Raw genomic sequence first — 26,463 nt, forward strand, 5'->3', positions numbered from 1 at the left:
TTCTTTTCTTAACAACATGTTAAGAAATTCTGCCAATTTCTGCCAAGAATGAAAGCCACTATTCATTCCTTCCTGCCTTAGGGTTTTTCATTTTTAGGATTTTTGTTCATTAGGTTTCTTTGCAAACCCTGCTGTATGATGAATGTTGAAAAGCATTATATGGCTTGTTTTTGTTATGATGGAATAGAGTTCTCCTGTGATTTTCTATATGCTATGGGAAAGCATGATAATTTTTAATTAAGTAACATGAGCTACCCTATTCACATACCTAAAAGTCTTATGTTTCATTTATACTAAACTTGACAATTACCTTGGCTAAAGTTACCCGTGGTTGGCAGCTCATCCCTGCTCTGTCATTTCTTGCCTGTGATTACTCTATCTTACCTTTATTCTCCACCCATGTTTTTGATTCGTTCTTTTTTGTTTACTTAACAGGCTAAAATTCTTGAAATTATTCTTAAAAATTAAAGCAGCAAATAATTTCTTAAAAGCTGTATGAATCTAAAATACCCTTAATTTACTATAGCTATGTAATAGAAAAATAGTGAGTTTTAGCCACTGAAGCTTAGATGAAGATGAATATGTCTGTGTTTTTTGTCTCATTCATTGATTTAACATAAAATGCAGGGTACTTGCCCACTTTTATACCTCAGTATTTCACAAGACCATCTCATTGGCTTGACAGAGTTTCTATAGCTGACAAGAAGCATGTATATTTAATTGTAATTCTGTGCACCTTTGGTCTCTCACTCTTTTTTCATTTTCATTTCATTTTCAGCTTAGGATGTAACTGAAATGACAGGGGTGCCTTGGTTTAACTAATTTGTGAAGTCTGGGTGGAATGTGCGTAAAGGAGCCATTTTTGGCAGTGAGCAGAGAAATAAAACACACGTTTCTTATTAGTTGTCTCCCAGGCTAAAATTAAACAGAATAGTATATTGCCAAGTTTTAGTGATTTATGAGGAATCTGTTCTGAGTAAACTCAGAATCAGACTAGTTGTCTGTGCGTTTACATGTCAGAACTTGTGGGTTATTTTTAAAGGTGAAGTCTCCTGAATTGAGTATAATATGAAAATATCCCTTTAAATTTAAAAGAACTTTATCTCTATAATTTCAACTAATTTGATATTAAGTTAATAGATTATTCTCTTTTATCACCTATGTAACATTCACAGAGGTCCAGTCTGGCTATGTGTCATTCAGTCATCTCTGATATAATGTAATCATATAACTTTTATGAACATTTGATGAAGTATTTAACTTCTTTATTATAAAATAAGGCTTTTAAGGTTAGTTTTCACATGAAAATACTTATATGATGCATTTGTTTTCCTTTTCCTTTCTATAAAATCTCAATTAAAAAGGAATGCTACTAATTCACTAAGAAAGTTTTTTAAAAAATTTACCCAACACATTTAATTTCTGACACAGCTGAAAGGACTTTTACAATAACTTGCCCAATATGGAGAATGTCTGTAATTTTCTAATTTACTTTTGTCCTTTGAAGTTGTCATACTATTAAATTTATAAACTGCTTTGTTTGTATAGGGTTTGTGGGTTTATTTTTCATCATAATAATTAAAAAAAGTTTGTGTTTATCCTGAGAATATGTATGTAGTGAGTTTGTCTGCACGGCTATGAAAAAGGGTAAGATTTCTTTGTCTCTGCATCTCTTGATAGACTCTCTGTGATGCACATCACATTGTAGTTAATGTTAATTTATAATAAAAAATGATTTCTTCCCCCCCAAAAAAGTAAAAATAAAAAAGTTTGTATGTGCCTTGTACTTAAGATGCATAATATTAGAACAAACTTATCCTGATATATTCCTTTTTAAAAATACATGTAATTTCTGTGTTTTCTTCATTATTTTAAACAGAACACTTTGTACATAGAAAAGAATATATATAACACATATAAATTTTGAAGTAAAATCATATACTCAATTCCATTTATTTTTTTTTGCTGAGAAGTTGATTGTTTGTGCTTTTAATCTCCAGATGATCATTCTTGTTGTTCAGGGTGATTTTTAAAAAAATCTTCTTTTCCCTTCAGTGTTTGTAGCTTCTTTCTAATTTGTTTAGCAAAGTATGTTTATGTTTATTTTTTTATGTTTCATTTAATTTCTAGTTAGTTAACATACAGTTTAATATTAGTTTCAGGTGTACGATTTAGTGTTTCAACAAGTCCGTACAACACCCCATGCTCATCACAGGTAACCCCTTAATCCCCATCATCTATTTTACCCACCCCCTTACCCACTTTCTGTCTGGTAACTGTCAGTTTGTTTTCTAGTTAAGAGTCTGTTTCTTAGTTTGCCTCTCTCTCTCTTTTTTCCCTAATGGTTATTTGTTTCTTAAATTCCACATTTGAATATAGTCATATGGTATGTGTTTTTCTATGACTTATTTCACCTAGCATAATACTCCTTAGCAAATGGCAATATTTCATTCCTTTTTATGGCTGAGTAATATTCCATTGTGTGCTTATCTTCCATTCATTCCATTCCATTCTGTTCATCAGTCAGTGGACATTTTGATTGTTTCCACAATTTGCCCATTGTATATAATGCTGCTGTAAACTTCGGGGTGCTTGTATCCCTTCAAATTAGTATTTCTGTATGCTTTGGGTAAATAACTCGTAGTGCAATTCCTGGGTCATAGGGTAGTTTGTTCTATTTTCAACCTTTTTTTTTTTTTAAGATTTTATTTATTCATTTGACAGAGAAAGAGATTACAAGTAGGCAGAGAGGCAGGCAGAGAGAGGGGGAAGCAAGCTCCCTGCTGAGTAGAGAGCCTGATGTGGGGCTCGATCCCAGGACCCTGAAACCATGACCTGAGCTGAGGCAGAGGCTTAACCCACTGAGCCACCCAGGCACCCCTATTTTCAACTTTTTGAGGATCCTTCATGCTGTTTTCCACAGTGGCTGGACCAGTTTGCATTCCTACCAGCAGTGCAAGGAGGCTTCCCTTTCTCCACATCCTTGCCAAACCTGTTATTTCTTGTGTTGTTGATTTTAGTTATTCTCACAGGTTTTAGGTGATATCTCATTGTAGTTTTGAAATGCTTTATATGTTTTGGTTTTATTGAGTTTTATTTAGTTGTGGGGTTTTTTGAGGCTTAATGTCTTTCAACAATTTTGTAAAATTCTCAGCTGTTAAGTTTTTAATAATATTGCCTCTTCCCCATTTTTTGGTATCTCCCTCTGGACACATTTGATCTTCTTACTCAGTACTCATATCTCTTAACCTCATTTTCATAACCATTTTTCATTTTTGTGTTTTAGATACATTCTAAATGAGCTCGTATGCTTTCCCCATTTCACTTTTTTTCCTCTTCAGCTATAGCTGATCTGTCTAACCTGCCCAATGTGTTCTTTACACCAACAATTAACTATGTCATTTTTATAGTTAGTTTTTCTTTAAAGTATGTTCTTTCCTGATACTTTGTCTTTTTTGATACTCTGCATGATACCATACTTTTATACTTTAAATAGCTTATACATAGGTGTTTATTTTCTGTATTTGGCTATCTGCAGTCTAAATTTGAAAGTCTAAATTTGTTGTTTGTTGCTTTTTCTGACTCTCTCACAATGGCTTGCTTTCTGTAGTGTTGCTGATTTTTGGTGATGAGAACCCTTTACAGATCATAATTTGTGGTGGTTATATGACAGTGAATTGGAGACTTTTCAAACAGAAGATTTTATTCTGCTTTTTACTAATGGCTAGAGAGACACTCCTCAGCAAGAAAATTGAAATCTCATCTACCACTCTTTTCTCTTGACCCCAATTGAGAATCCTAATTGTGTTCTCCCTCATGGCAACTGTTCTTTTTTTGTGTGTGCCCTTTTCAAGAGGTAACACTTCTCAAATCTTTTCAATAATTATTTTGGTGTTTACTTCCATATTTTTAAATAATATGACTTCTCTTGCTCTTTCTTGGTCACTTTAGAGCAAAATTTATTGATGTCTTACTCTGGAAAATGATATTTAGCCAACACTCACTCTGTCCTGCTCACATCTCACATTCTTCTTATATATACCTACTTTCAAAATTGTTATATCATGTTTGATTAATCAGTGCATCTATTATTTTCAGAACTTACATATTTCTGGTTATAAATATTCATGATACAGTAATGTATGCTGTGATTAGTTATCATTTCCTTTATAGCATGTGTTTTTCCTGTATTTAATAATTGTGTTTTATTGCTTTTCTGGGGGCCTGAGTGGCTCAGTTGGGTAAGGGTTTGACTCTTGATTTCAGCTCAGGGTCACGAGATAGAGATCTGCATCCAGCTCAGCACACGTCTGTGCTGAGCATGGAGTCTGTTTGCGGTCCTCGCTCTCCTTTTCCCTCTGCCCCTTCCACTGCTCTCTCTCTCTCTCTCAAAAATAAATAATAAATGTATCTTAAATATTGTTACTACATTTTTCACGTACCTTTCACTAAATTACTGTTGTTGTTTGGGGATTCCTGTCACTTTTCTGCTGTATTGGATCTTTTGTCTCCTGGACCCCACATTCTTCTTTCTTATTGCAGTTGCTTTTTGTGGAACACATTTCTTATTATAAAATATGTATTATTTGTGGTGTCTTTAATATTTATGTGATATTAATTATAAAGCAAATTATATTACAGTGGGCTTATGTGGCAGGAAACACTTCACAGCAATTTAAACCTAACTATAATTTCATTTCTTTATATGGAATTTGGAAAAATCTTTTAACTTTTAAGACTGAATTATATATTCTTGAATTTAAATAAGAATTTTAAACTCTCCATTTAAAAGTATGTAATTAATTTCTTTAAAAGATTTTAATACTTCTTATGCATTCTGCTATAGAAAAAATTTATATATTAAATTGTATTTTCTTTTTTTTTTTTTTTTAAAGATTTTACTTACTTATTTGACAGAGACAGATCACAAGTAGGCAGAGAGGCAGGCAGAGAGAGAGAGAGGAGGAAGCAGGCTCCCCGCCGAGCAGAGAGCCCGATGCGGGACCCGATCCCAGGACCCTGAGATCACGACCCGAGCCGAAGGCAGCGGCTTAACCCACTGAGCCACCCAGGCGCCCTAAATTGTATTTTCTAAGTGACTTCAGTTATGACTCCCCTTTTCCAGTCATCCTGTATTTATCTTCTCCTATTCATTCCTTCCTGATATGTATTTGAGTAACTCATTGCTCAGGAGCACACGTATTGTTACATGTGGGAAGTGTTACATTTGGGAAGTTAAAAGTGGGTGGGATTTCTGTTGTCTCTGAATGCTGTCAAAGAATCTACACTGAATATTCAGAAGCACCAAAAGGTGGAATAGGAATACATATGACAATTTTTGCTCATTTGAAAATACTATGCAAAAGTTTTTAAAAAGAGGATATTTCTCTTGCTTACTCTCCTCTATATTTCTATCTCTATCTCTGTGTGGTTCACTTTTCATAGGAGTTGGTACTAATAGTAATTGTATTTAAATAATATGCAATGTTATAGAATGAATGGGCTTTCGTACCTAATCCAGGAACTCATCTACCTTTTATTACGACTCTCTGTTCCTACTATATGGCCGTTACTTTTCTAGATACTGGAGATATAGTTGAGAGCAACATTGACAAATACCTCTTACTTGGTACTCCATATATCCCAACAGAGATAATAATATTTTATCAAAAAAATATATGTAGAAATGCAAAATGTATTCATTGAATGCACATAACCTGCACATAAATTATGAATGGGATATTATGCTTTAGTTAAGTTCGATGTGAGTTGCTTTTTATCACTGAGGGACTAAAATGCTTTGCTAGAATGGAATTGCAACTTGTTACACTTCAGCTTTGTGTTTTATGTCAGAATGTTAGCCTGTGTTTCATCTAGGCAGATCTCTTGCTTCTGTACGTTAAAAGCTATAATTTGCAGTGATTTATTGAGTGGTTATAATAATCCTTCCTTTCACATTGTGAATTAAGTTTGTAAAATAAACAAAAAAGGAGATAATATTCTGTTCTCATGACCAATATAGAAATTGCTTTTTGCCTTAAAAATAAAGCTTCTTATTATTAAAGACATATTCACTTAAAAAAATTTTTTATATATAAATGCAGTTTGGTTAACTTATACTGTATAATTTTTCAGTTTCCGGGATAGAATTCAGTGATTCATCAGTTGCATATAACAGTGAGTGCTCATTACATCAAGTGCTTTCCTTAATGTCCATCACCCAGTTACCCTATTCCCTACCCCCCTCCCCTCCAGCAACCTCAGTTTGTTTCCTATAATAGGAATCTTATGGTTTGCCTCCATCTCTGTTTGGTCTTATTTTATTTTTCCTTCCCTTCCCCTATGTTCATCTGTTTTGTTTCTTAAATTCCACATATGAGTGAAATCATGTGATAGGACATATTTGCTTTTATTGAGATAATTCATTTTCCATAAAATTCATTATTTTTAAAGCGCATAATTTGATGGTTTTTAGTATATTTGCAAGGTTGTGCAACAATCATCATTTTCTAATTCTGGAACATTTTAATCACTCCCCAAAGAACCTCGTATCTATTAGTAGTTACTTTCCATCGCCCCTGCCCCAAGCCCTGGCATCTGCTAATCCCACCTTTTTACTCCGGGGTTTTGCTTATTCTAGCCATTTCATGTAAGTGGAATCATCCAGTCTGTGGTTTTCTATGACTGACTGACTTTCACTTAACGTGTGTTCAAGGTGTGGTGCAGGCATGGATCAGTACTTTATTCATTGTGATGGACAAATGATTTTTCATCATGTGGCTCTACCACATTTTGCTTATCCATTCAACCATTCATGGATATTTGTGTTATTCCCACGTTTTGCTATTATGAATCCTGCTTTGAAAAGTTGGGTACAAGCTTTTGAGTGGACATATGATTTTAGTTATCTTGGCATATACCTAGGAATAAAATTGTTGGGTCATATTGTGACTGTATATTTTGCTTCTTGAGGAAATGCCAAAGTGTTTTTGAAAGCATTTGCATCATTTTTATGCTACCATGAGCAGTATATGAGGCTGGAATTCCTCAAGATCTTTTTGTCCACCTTGTTAATTTGTCTTTTCTATTACAGCTGCCCTACTTGGTGTGATGTGATACAAAGCTTACTATTTTATAGGAGGAATTAACACAATTTTAAAATCTTGATTTTTAGGTGCTGTACTTCTTTGTAGTGTACAAGGAGTAGCAGTTAATATTGACCCAGTCTTATACACCTGGCTCATTTATCAGCCACAGAAACGAACCAGTAGACATATGCAGCAGGTAAGAAATTTTTATAATTTACTTTATTTATTTATTATTTTTTATAAACATATAATATATTTTTATCCCCAGGGGTACAGGTCTGTGAATCGCCAGGTTTACACACTATAATTTACTCTCTTAATGAATAAATCTTTTTCTTAGTCATTTGTTACAGTTATGTATTGTTGGAATTGATTTTTTTTTTAAGATTTTATTTCTTTATTTGACAAGCAGAGAGAGAGAAATCACAAGTAGGCAGAGAGGCAGGCAGAGAGAGAGGGGGAAGCAGGCTTTCTGCAGAGCAGAGAGCCTGATGCGGGACTCGATCCCAGGACCCTGAGATCATGACCTGAGCTGAAGGCAGAGGCTTAACCCACTGAGCCACCCAGGCACCCCTGGAATTGATGTACCACAATTCCTTTGTGCTCCATTCTACCCCTTTCAAGCAATTCTATTCTTTCATTTCTATAAACATATATTTTTATCCCCAGGGGTCTTCTTTCATTTCTAAACAGTAAGTTACTGTATCATTGACTATTGAAGTGAATTTCTATGCAATTGCTGGTAAAGCAGAAACACTGGAAAGACTAGTTTAGGTAGTTCTATTTTACTGACTTTCTTTCCTTCATAGTGCCTAGATGTTTGTTCTGAGTGTCTGATGTGTAGGAATTGCGTAGAAAATGTTAGCGTTTGTTTTTATTATCTCTGTATTTCCTCTTCATCTTTAGGTTTACTCAACAAGTATTCATAGAGTGCCAAACCCCTGGATTGGGATGGTTGGTATAAAAGAGTTGGGATGTATGCTTGCTTATTTATTTATTTATTTATAGATTAATAAATCTATAAATAATCTAAAATCTATAAAAATCTATAAAAATCTCCCCCTCAGAGAGAGAGGGGGAGAGAGCGAGCACAGGCAAACAGAATGGCAGGCAGAGGCAGAGGGAGAAGCAGACTCCCTGCCGAGCAAGGAGCCCGATGCGGGACTCGATCCCAGGATGCTGGGATCATGACCTGAGCCCAAGGCAGCTGCTTAACCAACTGAGCCACCCAGGCGTCCTGGGATGTATGCTTATTTAAAAGGGTATAAATTGCAAAGTAAAGAGTACCTAATTGTAGTTCCTGGAATGCTTAAGTGTAATTTTCTGTGTCATGATGCTTAAATGGAATTCTTAGAGAAGGGTTTTATTTTTCCCATTTTAAAAATGAAGAAACTGATGCTTATTGACATTTACCTACCTATTGTCACATGTAGTAAATGGCAGAACTAAATGTTTTTCAGGCCAAATTTATGCTACCTTGCATTGCATTTTCCTATTGACTTAATTGTAATTTTATAGTACTCTAATTGAATGACTTGGTATTTGTTTTAATATGAAACATTTATAAATTTGCCTGTCATCCTTGCACAGGGGCCATGCTAATGTTCTCTGTATTGTTCCAGTTTTAGTATATGTGCTGCCAACGTGAGTGCTGCATCTTTTTTCTGAAATAACTTAAAGCTAGGTGATAGAAAAATACACAATTTCATAATTAAATAAGACAAAAATGGACTGAATATTTCAACCCATGTCTCAAGGAGTATCTTTTAAAGGATTTTCTTAACCCTGTCTTAATTTGAAACTACAGCTTCCATTCCCCAGTTTCATTGTTCTTTTTTATCAAATAGTTAGAGACCACAAGGCACTGTGCTAGATACTGGGGCTACAGAAATAAAAGTTAATTTTTAGTATATCCCTCCGTCTAGAGTTATTTACTGTATTTAGGAATATGAAGGAATATAGTAATGCCATTTTTAGAAATTGCTATATTAGATCTAAATAGGATTATGTGGAAAAAGATAAAGAAGAATAGTTCTCACAGGCAGATGAGGTTGTTAAAAGGAGGAATTAAGACAGTTGACTTTAGCATTATAGCAGTAAACCAGACCAGAAAGGTTGCTCTAGACTGAACTGTGTGAGCACAGGAAAAACAACAACAACAACAACAAAAACACCCCACTAATTTGGTAAGAAAGGAACCTTCAGTGATTCCAGACTTGAGCCAATTTTTCTAGAGACTGGTAGGAATTGGAAGCCAATTCATAAGACTTTTTTTTTTTTTTTTTTTTAAATACAGAGTGTTTGCAACTTCATCCTGAAGTGTAAAGAAGAACTATAGGAATCTGATATAAAGAGATTTGAATTTTAGGAGGTTTTCTCTAACAGAATGTTGAATAAAACTAAAGAAGAAGAGGCAATACAGAGATAATAAAAATGAAAGTGAACATTTACTATGCAATTCTTATGCATCAGATACTCAGAACGAAAATCTGGGCACTATGAGGGCAAATAGGCCAGTAAAAAACAGGACCACCTTAACAGTCTTTCCACCATCTCTGCTTTACCAGCAGTTGCATAGAAATCCACCTTAACAGTCAATGACACTAATATCAGGGTGCATTTGAGAAATATTTTAGATATAAGTTCTTTTAATTGAGCAATAATTGATGTCTTAGTTTTCAGGTATACAACATAGTGATTTGATATTTGTGTATATTTTGAAATTATCACCACAATAAGTAGTTAACATCTGTCACTACAGATAGCTACAGATTTTTTTCCTTTTTTTTTTTTTTAAAGATTTTATTTATTTATTTGACAGAGAGAAATCACAAGTAGATGGAGAGGCAGGCAGAGAGAGAGAGGGAAGCAGGCTCTCTGCTGAGCAGAGAGCCCGATGCGGGACTCGATCATGACCTGAGCCGAAGGCAGCGGCTTAACCCACTGAGCCACCCAGGCGCCCCGATTTTTTTCCTTTTGATGAGAGCTTAAGATCTACTCTCTTGACAAATTTTAAATATACAATATGGTACTTTTAACTATAGTCATATTGCTGTCCATTACAGCTCAAAAATTCTCCACTTTAAGTGGAAGTTTGTACCTTTTGACTCCATTCACCTCAACTGTCCATGAGTTTGTCTTTTTTTTTTTTTAATATACCATATATAAGTGAAATCAATAGGTATTTTTCTTTCTCTTATTTCACTTAGCCTAACTACCTTATTATTTGGTCCATCCATATTGTCACAAATGAGAAGACTTCTTCTTTATGGCTGAATAATATCCTGTTGTACTGTAAATTTTCATTGGTTATTTTATAAATGACACAAATATGTCAAGCTATGCTAGAGATATCCCTGAAGATCAATGTTCCAGCATCTTTTTTTTGTCCTAGCATCTTAAGTAGATCGATTCATTTGATTGATAACAACCACCTTTAAAGATTTTTATATTTAATTTTATTTTTAGTATAACTATTTAAAATTAAATGTAAATATATAAGGAAATGTGTTTTAGATGAGTAATAATTCAAAGAAGGAAAACAGAAAAAAAAAATTAAATGTAAATATATATTTAAAAAAATTCCAAGTTCAAAACAGTAGTTTTGTTTAAAAGTAATACTAACAAATACCCATAACCCTATTCATCCAGAGTTAAAATGATATTGGGATAAATATCTTCATAATTAAATCTTTGGATTTTTTTTTAAGTATTCACTTAGAATATATTTTTGAAAGTGTAATTAATAGTTAAAGGCATATACTGAGGGGCCTGGGTGGCTGATTCAATTAAGTGTCTGCCTTTGGCGTCAGTCATGACCTTGGGTTGCTGGGATTGAACCCCAGATCAGGCTCCCTGCTCAGCAGGGAGTCTGCTTCTCCCTCTCCCTCTCCCTCCCCCCTCACTTGTACTTCCTTTTTCTTTCTTTTTCAAATAAGTAAGTAAAATATTTTAAAAAATTAGTTAAAGGCACATATTTTTGAATATTTTGAAGACTTTGTTATATTGTGATTTACCTTTTACAGTTGGTTACAGTGTACATTTTCACCAGCACTTCACAGTATTACTATTTTACTATGGTTCATCAGTATCTCAAAAATATATTTTTAAAAATATACTTAACCTACTATTTTATTCTTACTTTTTTTTTTTAACATGGGTAATTGAGAGAAGAGCGTAATTGATCCCTGTGACTGTATCATCCAGCTTTAATAATTATCACTCATGACTACTCATCTTTACTTTTTAAACTCTATTGGGTGAAAAATGCTAATACTCAGTAGTGGTGAAAAAATAGAAAATTCATAAACTTACACTACTGTTATGAGTGAAAATCAATGAATTAGCAATATCCAGTAAAATTGAAAATAGGCATTGGGGCACCTGGGTGGCTCAGTGGGTTAAGCCTCTGCCCTCGGCTCAGGTCATGATCTCAGGGTTCTGGGACTGAGCCCCACATTGGGCTTTCTGCTCAGCAGGGAGCCTGCTTCCCTCTCTCTCTCTGCCTGCCTCTCTGCCTACTTGTGATCTCTCTCTCTCTCTGTCTGTCAAATAAATAAATAAAATCTTTAAAAAAACAAGTTTAGTCCTTACAGTTTGTTTTAAAAAAAATTGAAAATAGACATAGCCTCTAGGCCCTAAATCCCACTTTTTTTTAAAAAAAAGATTTTATTTATTTATTGGACAGAGAGATCACAAGTAGGCAGAGAGGCAGGGAGAGAGAGAGGAGGAAGCAGGCTCCCCGCTGAGCAGAGAGCCCGATGCGGGGCTCGATCCCAGCACCCTGGGATCATGACCTGAGCTGAGGGCAGAGGCTTTAACCCACTGAGCCATCCAGGCGCCCCTCTAAACCCCACTTTTTAATAAAGATATGCTTTTAACACATATACTCATAGGAGCCTAAAGAGTCATGAATAAGCCTCTTACTGCAGTATTTATTGAAGCCATGTAAAACTGGAGACAACTTGAATGACTGTAAGGAAGTAGATAAAAAAAGTATGACATATTCACATGATAAGATAATTTATTAGTAGAGATTATATGATAGGTTTTAATATGTATGCCTCAAACTATACCTAATGCAAAAACCAGTTTTCCAAGGATATATGTAATATGAGAGCATTTATGTACATTTTCCCAAAACTACCCTTAGAAATAAATAAATGGTAAAATAAGTGGTGTATATGAGTGTGTGTAAGTAAAGATAGTTGTTAAAACATGCATTTCACGGATTTTATCAGTATCATAATCGTGGGTGATTGCAAGAGAAATGGGCAGGTGGTTAGCAGTTGGAGGTTTTTTTGTTTTGTTTTTTGTTTTTTTTTAAAATTTTTTATAAACATATATTTTTATCCCCAGGGGTACAGGTCCGTGAAACCAGTTGGAGGGGTTTTAACCATATCTGTAATACTTCATTGGTCTCTTTTTTAAAAAAAAGGAAATATAAAAATGTAAAGAACCAGTAACTATTAGCTGTAATGAGAATGTGGATGTTGTTTTTCTTTATAATTTCCTATACTTTTACATTTATTAAATTAATAAGAGGGAGAGTTTTATATTAAATTAATAAAGAGGGAGAGTTTTTTTTAGAAGAACAGCAAAAGCTTTTAAGTAGTTTGAGATCATGGAATATTGATGCATCAAGGATAGGAGAAATATGAGGCTAGGATACACTGATATTTGAGGAAATATCTAGTACCAGAAGGTAGAAGATTATTAGTAGAAACATGGAAGCTGGCTAAAAATAAATATTGTTTATTTTTATATTTTTGACTGGAGTAGCCATATTTCCAGAAAAGTGGAGGAAATCAAATAATTTTACTCTATATCCAGTATCTCTTCTTGCCTGACATGTGGTTTCTGTATTAGTAATAATTCAGCAAATATTTATGGAGAGTCTTTTGGACACTGTTGTAGGTATTTGGAATACAGTTCTATAGGAGACATATCAGAGCCTGCTGTCTTATTAGGAGGTGTTTTGTTAGGGCTTTTAGTAAATTGTTGCCTTTGTGAAAAATGCACCCAGTTTCAGCCACCAAAAGGAAGGGTATTCCCAATAGTAAGGCTCTTATGAATCTCATCTTTCAGCTATTTTTTTTAAAGATTTTATTTATTTATTTGACAGAGAGAGATCACAAGTAGGCAGAGAGGCAGGCAGAGATGGCGGGGCTCCCTGCTGAGCAGAGAGCCCAGTGCGGGGCTCGATCCCAGTATCCCGGGATCATGACCTGAGCTGAAGGCAGAGGCTTACCCCACTGAGCCACTCAGGTGCCCATCTTCCAGCTATTTTGCTTGAGTTAAATATCACACTATGCAGAATATAATTTTTCTCTAATACATTAATTTGAATTTGAACATTGTTTATAAATGATGGCCAAGAAATTCAGGGGATTTTGGAATCACTAAATACTAGAACATATAGGGGTTTTTAAGTAGACATCTCCACTCCCATATTTTATAGTTGAGGAATTTTAAATACATCAAAACTTAACAATATGTCAAACGTTTCTCATCTAGGTCTTAAAATACTAATTTCCTATTCAGATTTTATAAATATCAGTTTTACTAAATTCTTAATATGCAAGTAGGTACTATACATTGTGATGTTTCCCACAAATATATTTAACCTTTCCATTTTCTCATTATCCGCTTCCTTGTCCTTTTACTCAGTTGAAGTAGCAACTTTAAAATACTTTGCCTTTATCCCCCCTCTATCTCATGGCTTGATTGATTTGCTGCATTGTTAGATAATGTTCAGAACCTGAGTTCTGATTGGGATGTTTTTATAATCGAATTAGTATTAAATAAGTAATAAATGTTGGCTGAGGCTTAAAGTTGGATCTTGAAGAATGTGGTGTTGTGCTGTTGAGAGCAACGTTAGACTGCGCTGCTCTCGAGCAACCCCTCCAGAGCTACCATCGGACGCAGCTGTGTTACAGTTAGCAGCTGTTGTTGCCCACGCTGCAATTGCCTGCTCAATTTGTGGCTAAAACCCAACATTTCATGATTGTTTTCCACCCAGTTCAACATTGATCTTTGATCCTGCAGCAAACTTTAAAAATACCTTTTTTTTCTTTTTTGCCAAAAATCTGACAAGATTGTATTGGGCGTCATCAGCAGTAACATCAGACTTTTTATTTCAGTGAATAAAGATGAAACAGCTGCTTTATTGTCCAATTCAGCACTCATGCATTCAATATAGGATCATAATGTTTTCCAGCTTTCTCTAACTGTGGATACTTTTCTGTGCTTTTTAAATATGCTACATATATCACTTTGTGAGACAAAATGTAGAGATTTTCAGCAATTCTTTATTAAGTTGAACTGTAACATGTAATTAATCACTTTATACAAGTATGTTTCTAAAGTATCATTTCATAAGGATAACTTTTTATTTTCTAATAATCACGATTTTCAAAGCTGATTTTAGTTTTGATTTGCCCTTACCGTATTATCTTTATGCTTCTTACTGAAATTTATTTTAAATTTCATTTATTTTCAAGCTATCTTAGTTTCATACAGAATTGTAATTTCACGCTGAAACTAAGTGTCCCTGTGTGAATCTATGTGCATAAGAGAGAGAGATGAAGAGAGAGGGGAAAAACTGTGAAAAGTACAGTTGACTGATTGATTTCATGATTGATTTCAAGTAATAAACTTCAACACCACTTATGAAGGCTTTTCCTCAATGTCGCCATGTTTAACCTTCACTGCTTAAGAAATAGTAAATAATTCAGTGTTTCATTTGCCTCTCTCCAGCAGCCTGTCGTAGCTGTTCCTCTTGTTATGCCAATTAGCAGAAGGAAGGACGATGAGGTGTCTGTTGGAAGTGCACCTCTGGCAAAGCAGCAGTCATATCAGGCCTCTGAATATGCCAGCAGCCCTATAAAAACAAAAACAGTAACAGGTATGTGTCAAGAATTCTGAAGGGTCTGTGATTTTACCCTAACTCTAAGCTCAAGTAAGTTATCAGGTTATCCAGGCCACAGTTTCATGAATGCCAGCCAAAGACATGGGACTCTTGGAATGGAGACAAAGGACTTTATTATCTTGCAGCATTAGCAGTAACCTAGGCTATTAGCATTTTCTTGTGTACTTGTCCTAAGCCTCATTCCCACAGAGTGGTACCAGGGAGGTTAGATGCCACCTATACACAGTGGATTATGTTAGAGGAGAGGAACCCTCAGTCAGGGAACCTGAACTTGCTATAATCAGTAGAAAACATGCCTGCCATTTTCTTTGGAGGGAGGCAGTATTTGTAACTTGCAAGGCCTAAGCCTTTACTCAAAAGGAGGACTGTAGCTCTGTCTTTTGAGTCTGTATGCTGTACAAATATCCTTGAAAACTGGGCACAAAGGCACTCACTGCTTTACTTTTAAGACTTGCAAAAACACTAGAGATCCATAAAGAACCAAGTATGTTCTTTCTTAAAGTGAATTCTTGCGAAATATATCTCAATTTTCTCCCTCTCCTTTCTCTCTCTCAGCTAGATCATCTCTGCAAATAAAGAACAAAAATATTCTTCCATAAAACAATTTTTAAATCCCCATTTGTGTAATTGAAAAGAAAAGCACTTTATAATTGCATTTAAGTGGTATTTTCTTGGTTAACTTGTAATGTTTGTGATGATCGGTCACATCTTCAGGAGAGTTTATATTTTTCCTTAGATGCTAAGCTTTATTTCATAGGACTTCTGTATTCTGAAACATATTGGGAAAAGTTTCATATTTTTCACTAAACTAAAAACCACTTATTGAATGTCTATACTGGGCAAAACTCTGTTGTGATATGGAGCATAGATACATTAATTAGACATGATCCTCGCCCTTAAGGAACTTAACATATATATCAAACTAACATTTATAGTTTAGAGGAAAAGTACTATTTTCTGACCATATTTAACAACAATAAAATGGTAACATACATTTTTCTGGAGTTTTACACTTGTTATTTTACTTTTCCTAAAGTATTGTTGTTATGTTTATTTTGTGAAATTATTCAACTTCCACCTGTTAGCATCCACAAACCTTTTACTTTGTTGAGATTTTCTTTATCAAATGCCAAAATGCCTATGCTTAGTTTTTGTAACATAGGAAGCTGATCTGTAACTTAAGTATTGAACTTTTAATGCAGTATTATTTCCTTTAGATACTGTGCTAAGTTTTATACTTTAGATCTCTTGAAATGTTAATTTAGATAAAGATTTATAAATATCACTTTTTTTCTTTTTGTGGGAAGAGGGAGAGGGAAAGTGACAGTCTTAAGTAGGTCCATGCCCAGCACAGCCCTGCTCTCAATGCAGGGCTAGTTTTTATGACCCTGAGATCATGACCTGAGTTGAAATTAAGAGTCAGACGCATAATATATACTGAGCCATCCAGGCACCCCATATAATTATTACCTCTTTAAAAAAAAAGATTTTATTTACTAATTTGACAGAGTACAAGCATGGAGAGTGGCAGGCAAAGGAAAAGGGAGAAGAGGCTTCCCACAGAGTAGGGGGAGCCAGATGTGGGACTTGATCCCAGGTCGTGGGATCATGACCCGAGCTGAAGGCAGTCTCTCAACCAACTGAGCCACCCGGGCACCCATCACCTCTTGATAAAACAAGTAAAATGTCTACTAAAGAATCATTTGATAAAAGTAAATTTAATCTTGTATGCATATTAACCACATATTCTGACCTCTTGCTTACTATTTAGTCATGTTCTTTGAATCACAGTTGATAATTGATTTAAAGTAATTGTTAAGGATGAATATAGATAAGGGAAAATGCTTAAGATCTCAATGAAATTCCATGACAGAGGATAGAAATTATGATCATAGGTATTTATTCTTTATGATTTGTGTATCTTCCTACTTGAAGTCTCACTGTTTTTACTTCTCTGGAAACCTTGGTTTGTGGTAGTGCTCTCTTGAGAATGTTCTATGCTAACTAATTTCTTTACTTAGGATTAAATTTCAAAAATTTCAGGGGCGCCTGGGTGGCTCAGTGGATTAAAGCCTCTGCCTTCGGCTCAGATCACGATCCCAGGGTCTTGGGATCCAGCCCCGTGTCAGGCTCTCTGCTCTGCAGGGAGCCTGCTTCCCCCCGCCCCCCTCTCTCTCTCTGCCTGCCTCTCTGCCTACTTGTGATCTCTCTCTCTCTGTCAGATAAATAAAATCTTTTAAAATAAATGATAAATAAATAAATAAATTTCAAAAGTTTCAGTTGTATTTTTAATTATATTACTTTTCCTCCTTCATTTTAATTTAAAAAATGTTTTATGAGTTCTTTGTATCATTTCTAAATGAAATTATCACTGTTGTATTCATTATTTACATTGCATCATGAATTGAAATGAATTTGGTAATTCATTCATAGCCTTTTACATATCTTGTTTGTTTGTTTTTTTTTTACTATTACCATCTTAACCTTTAAATTGTATAGTTCAGTTAGTGTTAAATATATTCATATTATTATGAAATGTACATTTAAATTTTTAGCTGAATTGTATAGTGGAGAACTGTCAGTGTTAATTTATGTCTGAATTCTTACTAAAATGAGTTTTTATATTTTCAACCTAAGGTCCAGTCTTGGTCTTAAGTTCATTCCCAACAATTATGTAGCATTTTTGGCACATGAAGGCCAAAGCTTGGTGATACTGCACTGGCCTTGATTTTTGCTTGGTGATTATTCAACAAAAGCAGACATCTTCCTCTTCCAATCACAATTAACCAATGTTAAATAGCTGGCTACAGGGAGAACATATGTTTGATTGTTGGAAATGTGTTGACAGCAGAACAACACTATTTCAGTGATACAGGCACATAGGGCAGGCCAACCCAGAATAAAAGCATGTCTCACATGAAGATAATATATTATCACAGAATTCTAAGTAATCTTCTAGAGAATCTATTTTTGAAAACAGGGAAACCCCTAAAAACGATAACATCTGTTTACCCTATGTTTTGGAAATGTTAGGAAAATTCATTTGGAACTCTTGATGAAAATGTAATGGATATGAAAACTTTAAAAAGAAGAGTGCTCTATAAATGATAGCTCTTTAAAAAATATTAGCTATTTTTCTCTTGCATGTTTAGATATTACTTCTCAAGTCCAAAGCACTATAAGTATATGGTTAAAATAATAGAAGGCCTTTTAATTTGACTTCTCAGGTACTACAAAAATAGTACAAAAATTAAGATGTGATAATTAATGATGTAAATTTTAGTAGATAATGCTACAATTTCAAAGTATGGAAGTTTGGCTTCTGACCATGGTGGTATAATAGGGACTAGATTTATATTCCTGCTATAAATAAATAAGAAACTTGTCCAAATATATGGGAGAAAAAAAGCTTCTAGACATTGGACAGTAGGCTGTACAGGACTGTGAATCATCACAGAAAGGAAACAAAGCATCCTTTGGATTGCCTTGGCTTTCTGGCTAAAGGCACATTCCAGATCAAAGAACGGGGTGCGACGTATTAAGCTGAGCTCAGTGTCTTGCTGAATTGAAGTTTAGGGAGGCAAAGTGACTGAAGTAGTAGGAGGCGGAGATAATGGCAAAGCATGGGATAAAATTGTAGAGAGAGAAAGCTGTGTAGCAAAAGAACTCCAGAAATCAGGAATAGTGTTCTCATTGAGTATTTGCTAAATCGTAAGACATGCCTGCATAGGATGAAACTCTGAATGGTTGGGCAAAGGATGACCTAGAAACCATAATCTGAATGATTGCCAGAGCTCACACAGGGCTGGAAGGTATTCAGGTTCCTATTGTCATAGTCTATAATCCTGTCAGTTATTCAGGATATTCGGTAGAGACCTCAGGAAAGCCATACCCCCCGTGGTGGAACTAAACTATCAAAAATGTAAAGGCTACCTTAGATTCACCTTAAGCAAGTTTTAAAAAGCCTCTGAAGCAACAAAAACAGTAGTTTTAAGTGCTGGCAAAATGAAGCCCAACACTATTTTTTTTCTTTTCTTTTCTTTTCTTTTTTGAAGCCCAACACTATTAAGAGGATTGTAAGAATATCCAGACATGTAACAGCTTAATATAATTTTTTATTTTTTATAAACATATATTTTTATCCCCAGGGGTACAGGTCTGTGAATCACCAGGTTTACACACTTCACAGCACTCACCAAAACACATACCCTCCCCAATGTCCATAATACCACCCCCTTCTCCCAAACCCCCTCCCCCCGGCAACCCTCAGTTTGTTTTGTGAGATTAAGAGTCACTTATGGTTTGTCTCCCTCCCAATCCCATCTTCTTTCATTTATTCTTCTCGTACCCACTTAAGCCCCCATGTTGCATCACCACTTCCTCATATCAGGGAGATCATATGATAGTCAGACATGTAACAGCTTAAAATCACAATGTCAAGCATTCAGATGCATAGAGAAGCATAGAGATGCAAAGAAGTAGTAATCTATGACCAGGAGAAAAATAAGCCAATAGAAATAAACTAAGAAATGGCATAGATGATAGAATTAGAGGTGTATTAAATACTTGTACATTCAAACAGGTATTATAGCTGTATTCAGGTATTTAAGGAAAGATGAGTACATTTTGGAGGGAAATGGAAGACATAATTAAGAACCAAGCCCAACTCTAGAGTTGAAAAATATATGGGAAGGGAGAAACTGACTGGGTAGAAATAGCACTCGAGTAGGCATTGCAGAAGAAATCGACCTTGAAGGCCTAGTAATAGAAACCTGCCAGAATGAAGCACAAAGAGAATAAATGGGGGGAAAAAGGTGTATCAAATTTTAGTAGACTGTAGGATGATAATTAATTTGAGTAGGCAGAGTAGGTCTCACTGAAAATTTGAACTGATATGAAGCCAGTAAAGGAGGGAGCCTTGCAAATAACTTTGGAAAAAACATACGGGATTTTATGTATCTTCGAATAAATTACCCAGTCTAATCCCTTCACTTTATAATTACGGAGATGGATAAATTGCTTGACCTCTTTATGAATAAAAGGTTAAAAATATTTAGTGAAAAAATATTTAGTTCCAGATGGTGTATTTCACCCATCCCACCACCTACCTCCTCTCTGGTAACCATCAGTTTGTATTCTATAGTAAAGAGTTAGTTTGTTGGGTTTTATTGTTGTTGTTTGTTTTGTTTTGCTTTTTGCTCATTTGTTTTGTTTCTTAAATTTCACATATGAGTGAAATCATATGGTCTTTATCTGTCTCTAACTGACGTATTTTATTTAGCATTAATACTCTTTGCCTCCATCCATATTGTTGCAAATGGCAAATTTCATTCTTTTTTATGGCTGAGTAATATTCCATTGTGTGTGTGTGTGTGTGTGTGTGTGTGTGTGTGTGTGTGTATCTGTGTATCATCCTCTTCATTAGTCAATGGGATAGGTAATGGGGATTAAGGAGGGCACTTGTGATCAATAGGTGTATGGAAGTGTTCAACCACTATAAATAAAAACTTAAAAAAATAAATCTCTTGATATAAATATTTATATTGCTCCTTGATTTCATCCTTATAAAAAAATCTTTCTCAGTTTGATTATTGTTTAACTCTGTTCTTCAGATTCCACTTGGTAAAGTGTTTTCTGGTGCTATATGAGGTGCTTTGCTATTTAACAAATTACAGAGAATAACACTTGAAAAGTAAATAGCACCCTAATTACGTTAGTTAACATTTTCTCAATGTGTTAATGCACCTGTAGCAGACTCATACACACACAAATAAAGTTCCAGATTATGAAGGCCATTCTGTGATTATTAGTTGCCTTCTTTCTTTACTTAACAGCACAACCAGCCGTAGGAGTCAGATCTGTGCAAATTTAGTCATCTACTATCCCCTCTAATACCAAATATATAACCAGCCAACTTCAGAGCATTCTTTTTTGTCAAGGGATGGTTCTAATTTTTCAGTCCAGTCCCATGGGACTGAAATAGTGAAGAATTTTATATCCGAGCTACCAACAAGGTTATAGTGGGAAACACTAAACTTCTTTGATTAGCATGGAAGGATCTGCCACTCTTTAATTGATGTCACTTCAGTGTTGCAGTTAAATTGCTGGATGACACTAAGAAATGAAACACTACTGCTGACATATTTCTTTCTTCCCTAATATGTATGTTTATATATATCCCAGAATCAGCGATATATTTTAAGAAATAAAAAAGTTTATGTTTCTGATGCTTCCATTTCTCATCAGACATATGGAAATTCTATCTTATTTTCTCAAAGAAAATTAAGTATGGAAAATCATGAAATTTTAAAATCACATTGTTTATATTACCAATAAAGGTTTCAGATTTTTTTGAAGAATTTTTTTTTTTGACAATGAACTTCGGTTATTAGGTAAAATATCTAATTGCATTTTTTTCTGATCTCATTTAAAAATATAGTATTTTTAAATTAAACAGTAGTTCAGTAATGTAGTTGTAATGATTGAGTTAATTTTGGCTGAAAATATCAGAAATCTCTCAATAGCAATGGTTTAAATAAGATTGAGTTTTGTCTCTCATGTGAAAGCTTAAGGGTATACACCCCAAGGTCATATGGCTCCCTAAGGTATATGACTCTCCAAGGTCAGGTACTTTCTTATTCCACTATGAGTGGCTCCTGTTCCAGGCTTGATGAATGGTCCACAATGGATGCTTCAACTGCTTATCATGTCTGCATTTCAGTGAGCAGAAATCAGTAACAACAACAACAACAACAAAAACAACAACAACAGAAAGAAGAAGAAGAGAACACCTTACCTCTTTGAAAACTATACAGAAGTTGTACTGTTCACTTCTGCTTGTATATTCTTGGCCGGAAAAACTAGTCATATTTATTTGATCATATGTGATCGTATCCAGAGCTGTATAAGATCTCAGGAATGTAGTCTGTATTTTTTAAAGCCTGGGTTTGTGTGACCAAAAGGTTTGGGTTCTAACTAAAAAATAGAGAAGAGTAGATAGTACAGGTTAATTTAGCTCATTACAGGTTACTTAGTACAGGTTATTCACTCTGCCATAGTAACTTAAAATGGAATGTTGTAAGCTGGAGTTTGGTGAGAAAGGTAGAAAATACTGTGCTTTAAGTGAGAATATCAGAAGACAAAGCTGGTAAAAGTGTTGTCTTGTCAGAGTGTTGCTTAGGTTTTTCACAGTGAGTGCTAGATTCATTGCCTTTGGGATCTTACACAGTCAAAGCCTTTACAAAGTGTGTGATCTCCCAGGGAAACTATATGAGAAGCAAAATGAGAAGAAAGCCCAAAATTAAATTCTTTAAAGAGTAAGTAGAATGAGCCAATGAAAAGATTGAGAAGCATCCTTCTGAGAATTAGGCAATGTAAGTGTATACATATGAATGTATACATGTGTATATTATATATATATATGGCATAATGTGTGTGTGTATATATATATATATATATATATATATATAAATAATATACACATGTATACACATGTATACACATCAAGATGAGGATGGGTAACTGCCTAGGATGCTGCAGATTCATTCAGAGCAATGAGGCAGAAATTGGCCAGAGAAGCTTTAGTTGTTAGGAAATGAATGGTAATTCAAACAGTCACTATGTACACCTCTCTTTTCAGAAATTTCACTGTACAGACACTTGGGTATGTCTAATGAGAGGTAAAGAGAGAAGGAAGAATTGGAGATAAAGGAACATTGGGTATAATTGATACAGTGACATCACAAATGAAGCAAAATATAAGATCTTAATAGATGTAGGACTTGATAGGAGAATTGCCTCTTCCTTTGAGACAGAGGTAAGAAGACTATACATCAATTAGTTAATTTTCTTTCCTACAAGAGTTATGTAGGATAAGTATTATTTTCTTTGCCCTGTTTGAGAATGTAAGAAATGAAGAAATGTGTAAGTTTTCAGTGTAAGACCCTGTTTTGCATATACAAGGAATGTGTTCCTTCTAAGAAAACAAGACCTTACACTTTTTACCTTCTTTTTTGTTTTGTTTTGTTTTGTTTTGTATACATTTACTATGGTACTCCAAGTTTGACATTCTGTCAAGGCTTTAAAAAAATCATTTTATCCACAGCAGTATAACTTGTAGGATGGTTTGACGTTGCAAGATTTCCAATTATTGCTGGTAGTAGTTGCTTCTGAAGGCACTGATATATTTTGGAGTAGTTTTAAGAATTGTGCATTATGAGTAAAATGGTTCACACCAATGTAGTTATTCATCTAAAAATGTTTAAATCATCCTTAATTTGGTTAAACTAGAATGTTGAGTGGGTATGTTCCTAGTTATAGGGTGGAATTAGTATTAATGTACAAGAAGTAAATATTTTTTGGACTTATGTATATTAGAAGTTGCTTACTTTAATCATGTAGTTTAGCATAAAATTTCATTCCTTTGTGATTAATTAGATATCCAGTTTCTTTGGCAAATGTTAAAGCATTGGAAAATATTGCATAATATGCAATTGATTTTATTCTCTCAGGGATAAAATGTGGTTTAAAGTATATTTTCCCCTTTTTGGAATAGAAAAGGGTTTAAAATAAAATGAAGTATATCTAATGAAGTACATAAAAAATTAAAGAAACTTGGAAATACCATCCAGAAAGTAATCAGAGAACTTAAAGGAAAATATACAGTTACTAAATTGCTTCTTCCATTAGTACTTTGTAAGAACAATTATTTTTATTTCTAAACCTAGAATTTATGAGGAAAAATATTAAGTTAATATGTTAAGCAGAACTTAACATAATTTTTATAATTCAAATTATGTCTAAGTTAATTTCCAAGCTTATCTTTCTAAGACTTTCAACAGGTGCCCTATGATGATTTATAGCATCAGCCATAATAGTCTATATGGTTGTAGCTATAGAGTGTTTTTAACATTTTGATTTTTTAATGTTTCATAAACTGTCCATTCATCATTTAATGATATTCTTTTATAGACAGACCTGGTAATTACACTACTCAGCACTACTACATACCTGGATTTCTTGCATTGCTAGTGTTCATATGAGGACTCCTCAAGTAATTGATCAGTTTATAAAGAAATGTAATTTATGCTTCTTTAGTGTGTCTCCTAGTGTGTCTGGCAGAATGTCTTTTAATTCATGTAGAGTTTGTTAAGCAAACTAGGCTTATTGATTTTTATTTTTAAATATACTACAATTTGTATAGCATGCACATAATGTCTTTTCCTCCTGGAACTTTGATTCTTGAAAATTAGACTAGTAATTATTTCATATTTAAGTGGAAAAGATTTTTTGTTCTCCTATTTCCTTGGCTCATTTGTTATTTCTCTAGGACTGTAAAGCAGAAGATATATTTAGGTATGGTTTCTTTTAATATGTTCAAGTTTTACTCTGGTTTTTACTTTGAAAGTAGACTATAGAGTTTACGAATTTTGTCAGTGGAGATGGCTTTAGAAGGTAAAAATTTAATGCTGAGAAGTTAAGTTTTAAATTCTACATTCTGTTGGGATTATTTTTCTTTTGACGACTCCCGACTACCTCACTCCTTCCTCTTTTAAATGTCCTAATCCAAGCCTAGATGAAAACAAAGGGGAAAAAAACCTACAAAACCACTGTTTTTGGATTCCTTTAACACATCTGAGGCAGGCTCATATTTTGTTAAAAGCATTACTAAATAGAGAAGAATTAAAACAAGTACAGAGAACAGACTATTTAAAAATAGTTAGTCTTTGGTAGCCTTCTACCTTTTTTCTTAGTGTATTCCTTTCAGTAAAAAACCTTGAGCAAGCATCTGTAGTACACAATTTATTGATTTATGCATTAAGTGTCTGTATCACTATAGTAATATACTATAAAGCATGCAAGATAATTTTACTTTTATTAACATTTAAATGTTTTTATTCTGATAGAGTTTTAATATACAATCATATTTCAGTGAGACTAATATGCTTCGTTTAAGAAACTTTTAATACTGTGTTATAGAAACTTAAAGGTTTGGTTCTTTTTTAATGTGTTTAAAAAAATTTTTTTTTTTTAAGATTTAATTTATTTTTTGGAGAGAGGGAGAACATGAGAGAGAGAGCACCAGCAGGGGGAGCTGCAGAGGAAAAGGGAGAAATCGGCTCCCCCCTGAGCAGGAAGGATCATGACCTGAGCCCAAGGCAGACACTTAATTGAATGAGCCACCCAGGCACCCCAAGGTTTAGTTCTTAATTCACTTTATTTTAATAGTTGATTTTAGTAGCTGACATTGAAAAGTCACCTCACTGAGGTACATTTTATCTAAGAGGGAAATGGGCATCATTGATGCACTGAAGACACTTATTTTTTAGTCCTATTCATTTTATCAGGGTCTTTGTTGACATCAGGCTAGTAAGTTTCCATCTTCCATATATCAATAAGATATTCTTCTAAATTAATGGAAAGTGTTGCCTTTTCCTTTTCCTTTTAAATAAATTAGTGATATCTTTATTCCATATGTTTGGATACATGTGTTTTACATGGAATCTTTAAAAAAATGTATATCCAAATTATGAAGATTAATTTAGTTAAAGGTAGAGAATAAAATTTGTAAATCTAATTAATTGTATGCATATAAATTATAATATGCCACAATTAATTGAAAACAAATGAAAGAGTGAAACCCTGCCATTTTGTTCTTGTTATTAAATGTCTACTCTTGGGATGCCTGGGTGGCTCAGTTGGTTAAGCAGCTGCCTTTGGTTCAGGTCATGATCCCAGGGTCCTGGGATAGAGTCCCACATCGGGCTCCTTGCTCGGCAGGGAGCCTACTTCTCCCTCTGCCTCTGCCTGCCTCTCTGCTCGTGCTCGCTCTCTCTCTCTCCCTCTGTCTCTGACAAATAAATAAATAAAATCTTAAAAAAAAATGTCTACTCTTCCTTCAGTATACTTAGCATTGTGTTTTCTGTAGCCTTATGACATGGAGAAGGACCTCAGTGTAATTCTACTTTACTAAATATTAACAAACTGTGTCTTTCTCATTTTTAGATAAAAATAAATATGAATAGATATTCTCGTATTTGTCCCCAGAATCTCGATGGCTGTTCTTATAGTTTTGTACCCTACATTATTGGAGTTCACTGTTGTCTTAGGGTGTTACTATATGGAAATTTAGGGTTGTCTGTAGGAAGCCCCTTTTATAAGACACAGATGGGAGAGTGCCAAGAGTTAAACTGAGAAAAGTATTGGCAAATGTAGTTAAAGAAATCTTTTGGAGGTGGAGAAAAGATTAGAGGAGTAAAAATAGCATCTCTAAATACATAAGTTCAGGCAGAGTGTCTTAAGTACAATGGCCAGCGAATATGATAATGGAAGGACTGAGAGCCAAGGGAGGAAGAGTTTGAATAGTTCTTGAGGAAGTAAGCCTGGGAAATGGGGAAGTAAACCCCATGGTGTGCTTGAGCATTTTGGAGTTTATGCAGGCTGTGT

At 34.3% G+C, this 26,463-nt stretch overlaps 1 protein-coding gene and 1 non-coding gene across 4 annotated transcripts in view; one reads left to right on the forward strand and one right to left on the reverse strand.

Annotated features, from left to right (window-relative positions):
• VPS13B (vacuolar protein sorting 13 homolog B) overlaps positions 1–26,463 on the forward strand; it is a 756,179-nt gene that overhangs the window by 303,784 nt on the left and 425,932 nt on the right. For all 3 annotated transcript variants that reach the window (XM_059394925.1, XM_059394927.1, XM_059394926.1), the window contains 2 exons: positions 7,175–7,284; positions 14,847–14,994. In XM_059394925.1, the coding sequence (XP_059250908.1) occupies positions 7,175–7,284; positions 14,847–14,994 (258 nt within the window). The remainder of the gene's footprint in view (positions 1–7,174; positions 7,285–14,846; positions 14,995–26,463) is intronic.
• Positions 8,635–8,740, reverse strand: LOC132014725 (U6 spliceosomal RNA). The gene has a single exon (XR_009403379.1). It is a non-coding gene; the product is annotated as a U6 spliceosomal RNA (small nuclear RNA).

This window comes from Mustela nigripes, chromosome 3 (genome assembly GCF_022355385.1).
Source record: "Mustela nigripes isolate SB6536 chromosome 3, MUSNIG.SB6536, whole genome shotgun sequence".
In the NCBI taxonomy this organism is placed as follows: domain Eukaryota; kingdom Metazoa; phylum Chordata; class Mammalia; order Carnivora; family Mustelidae; genus Mustela; species Mustela nigripes.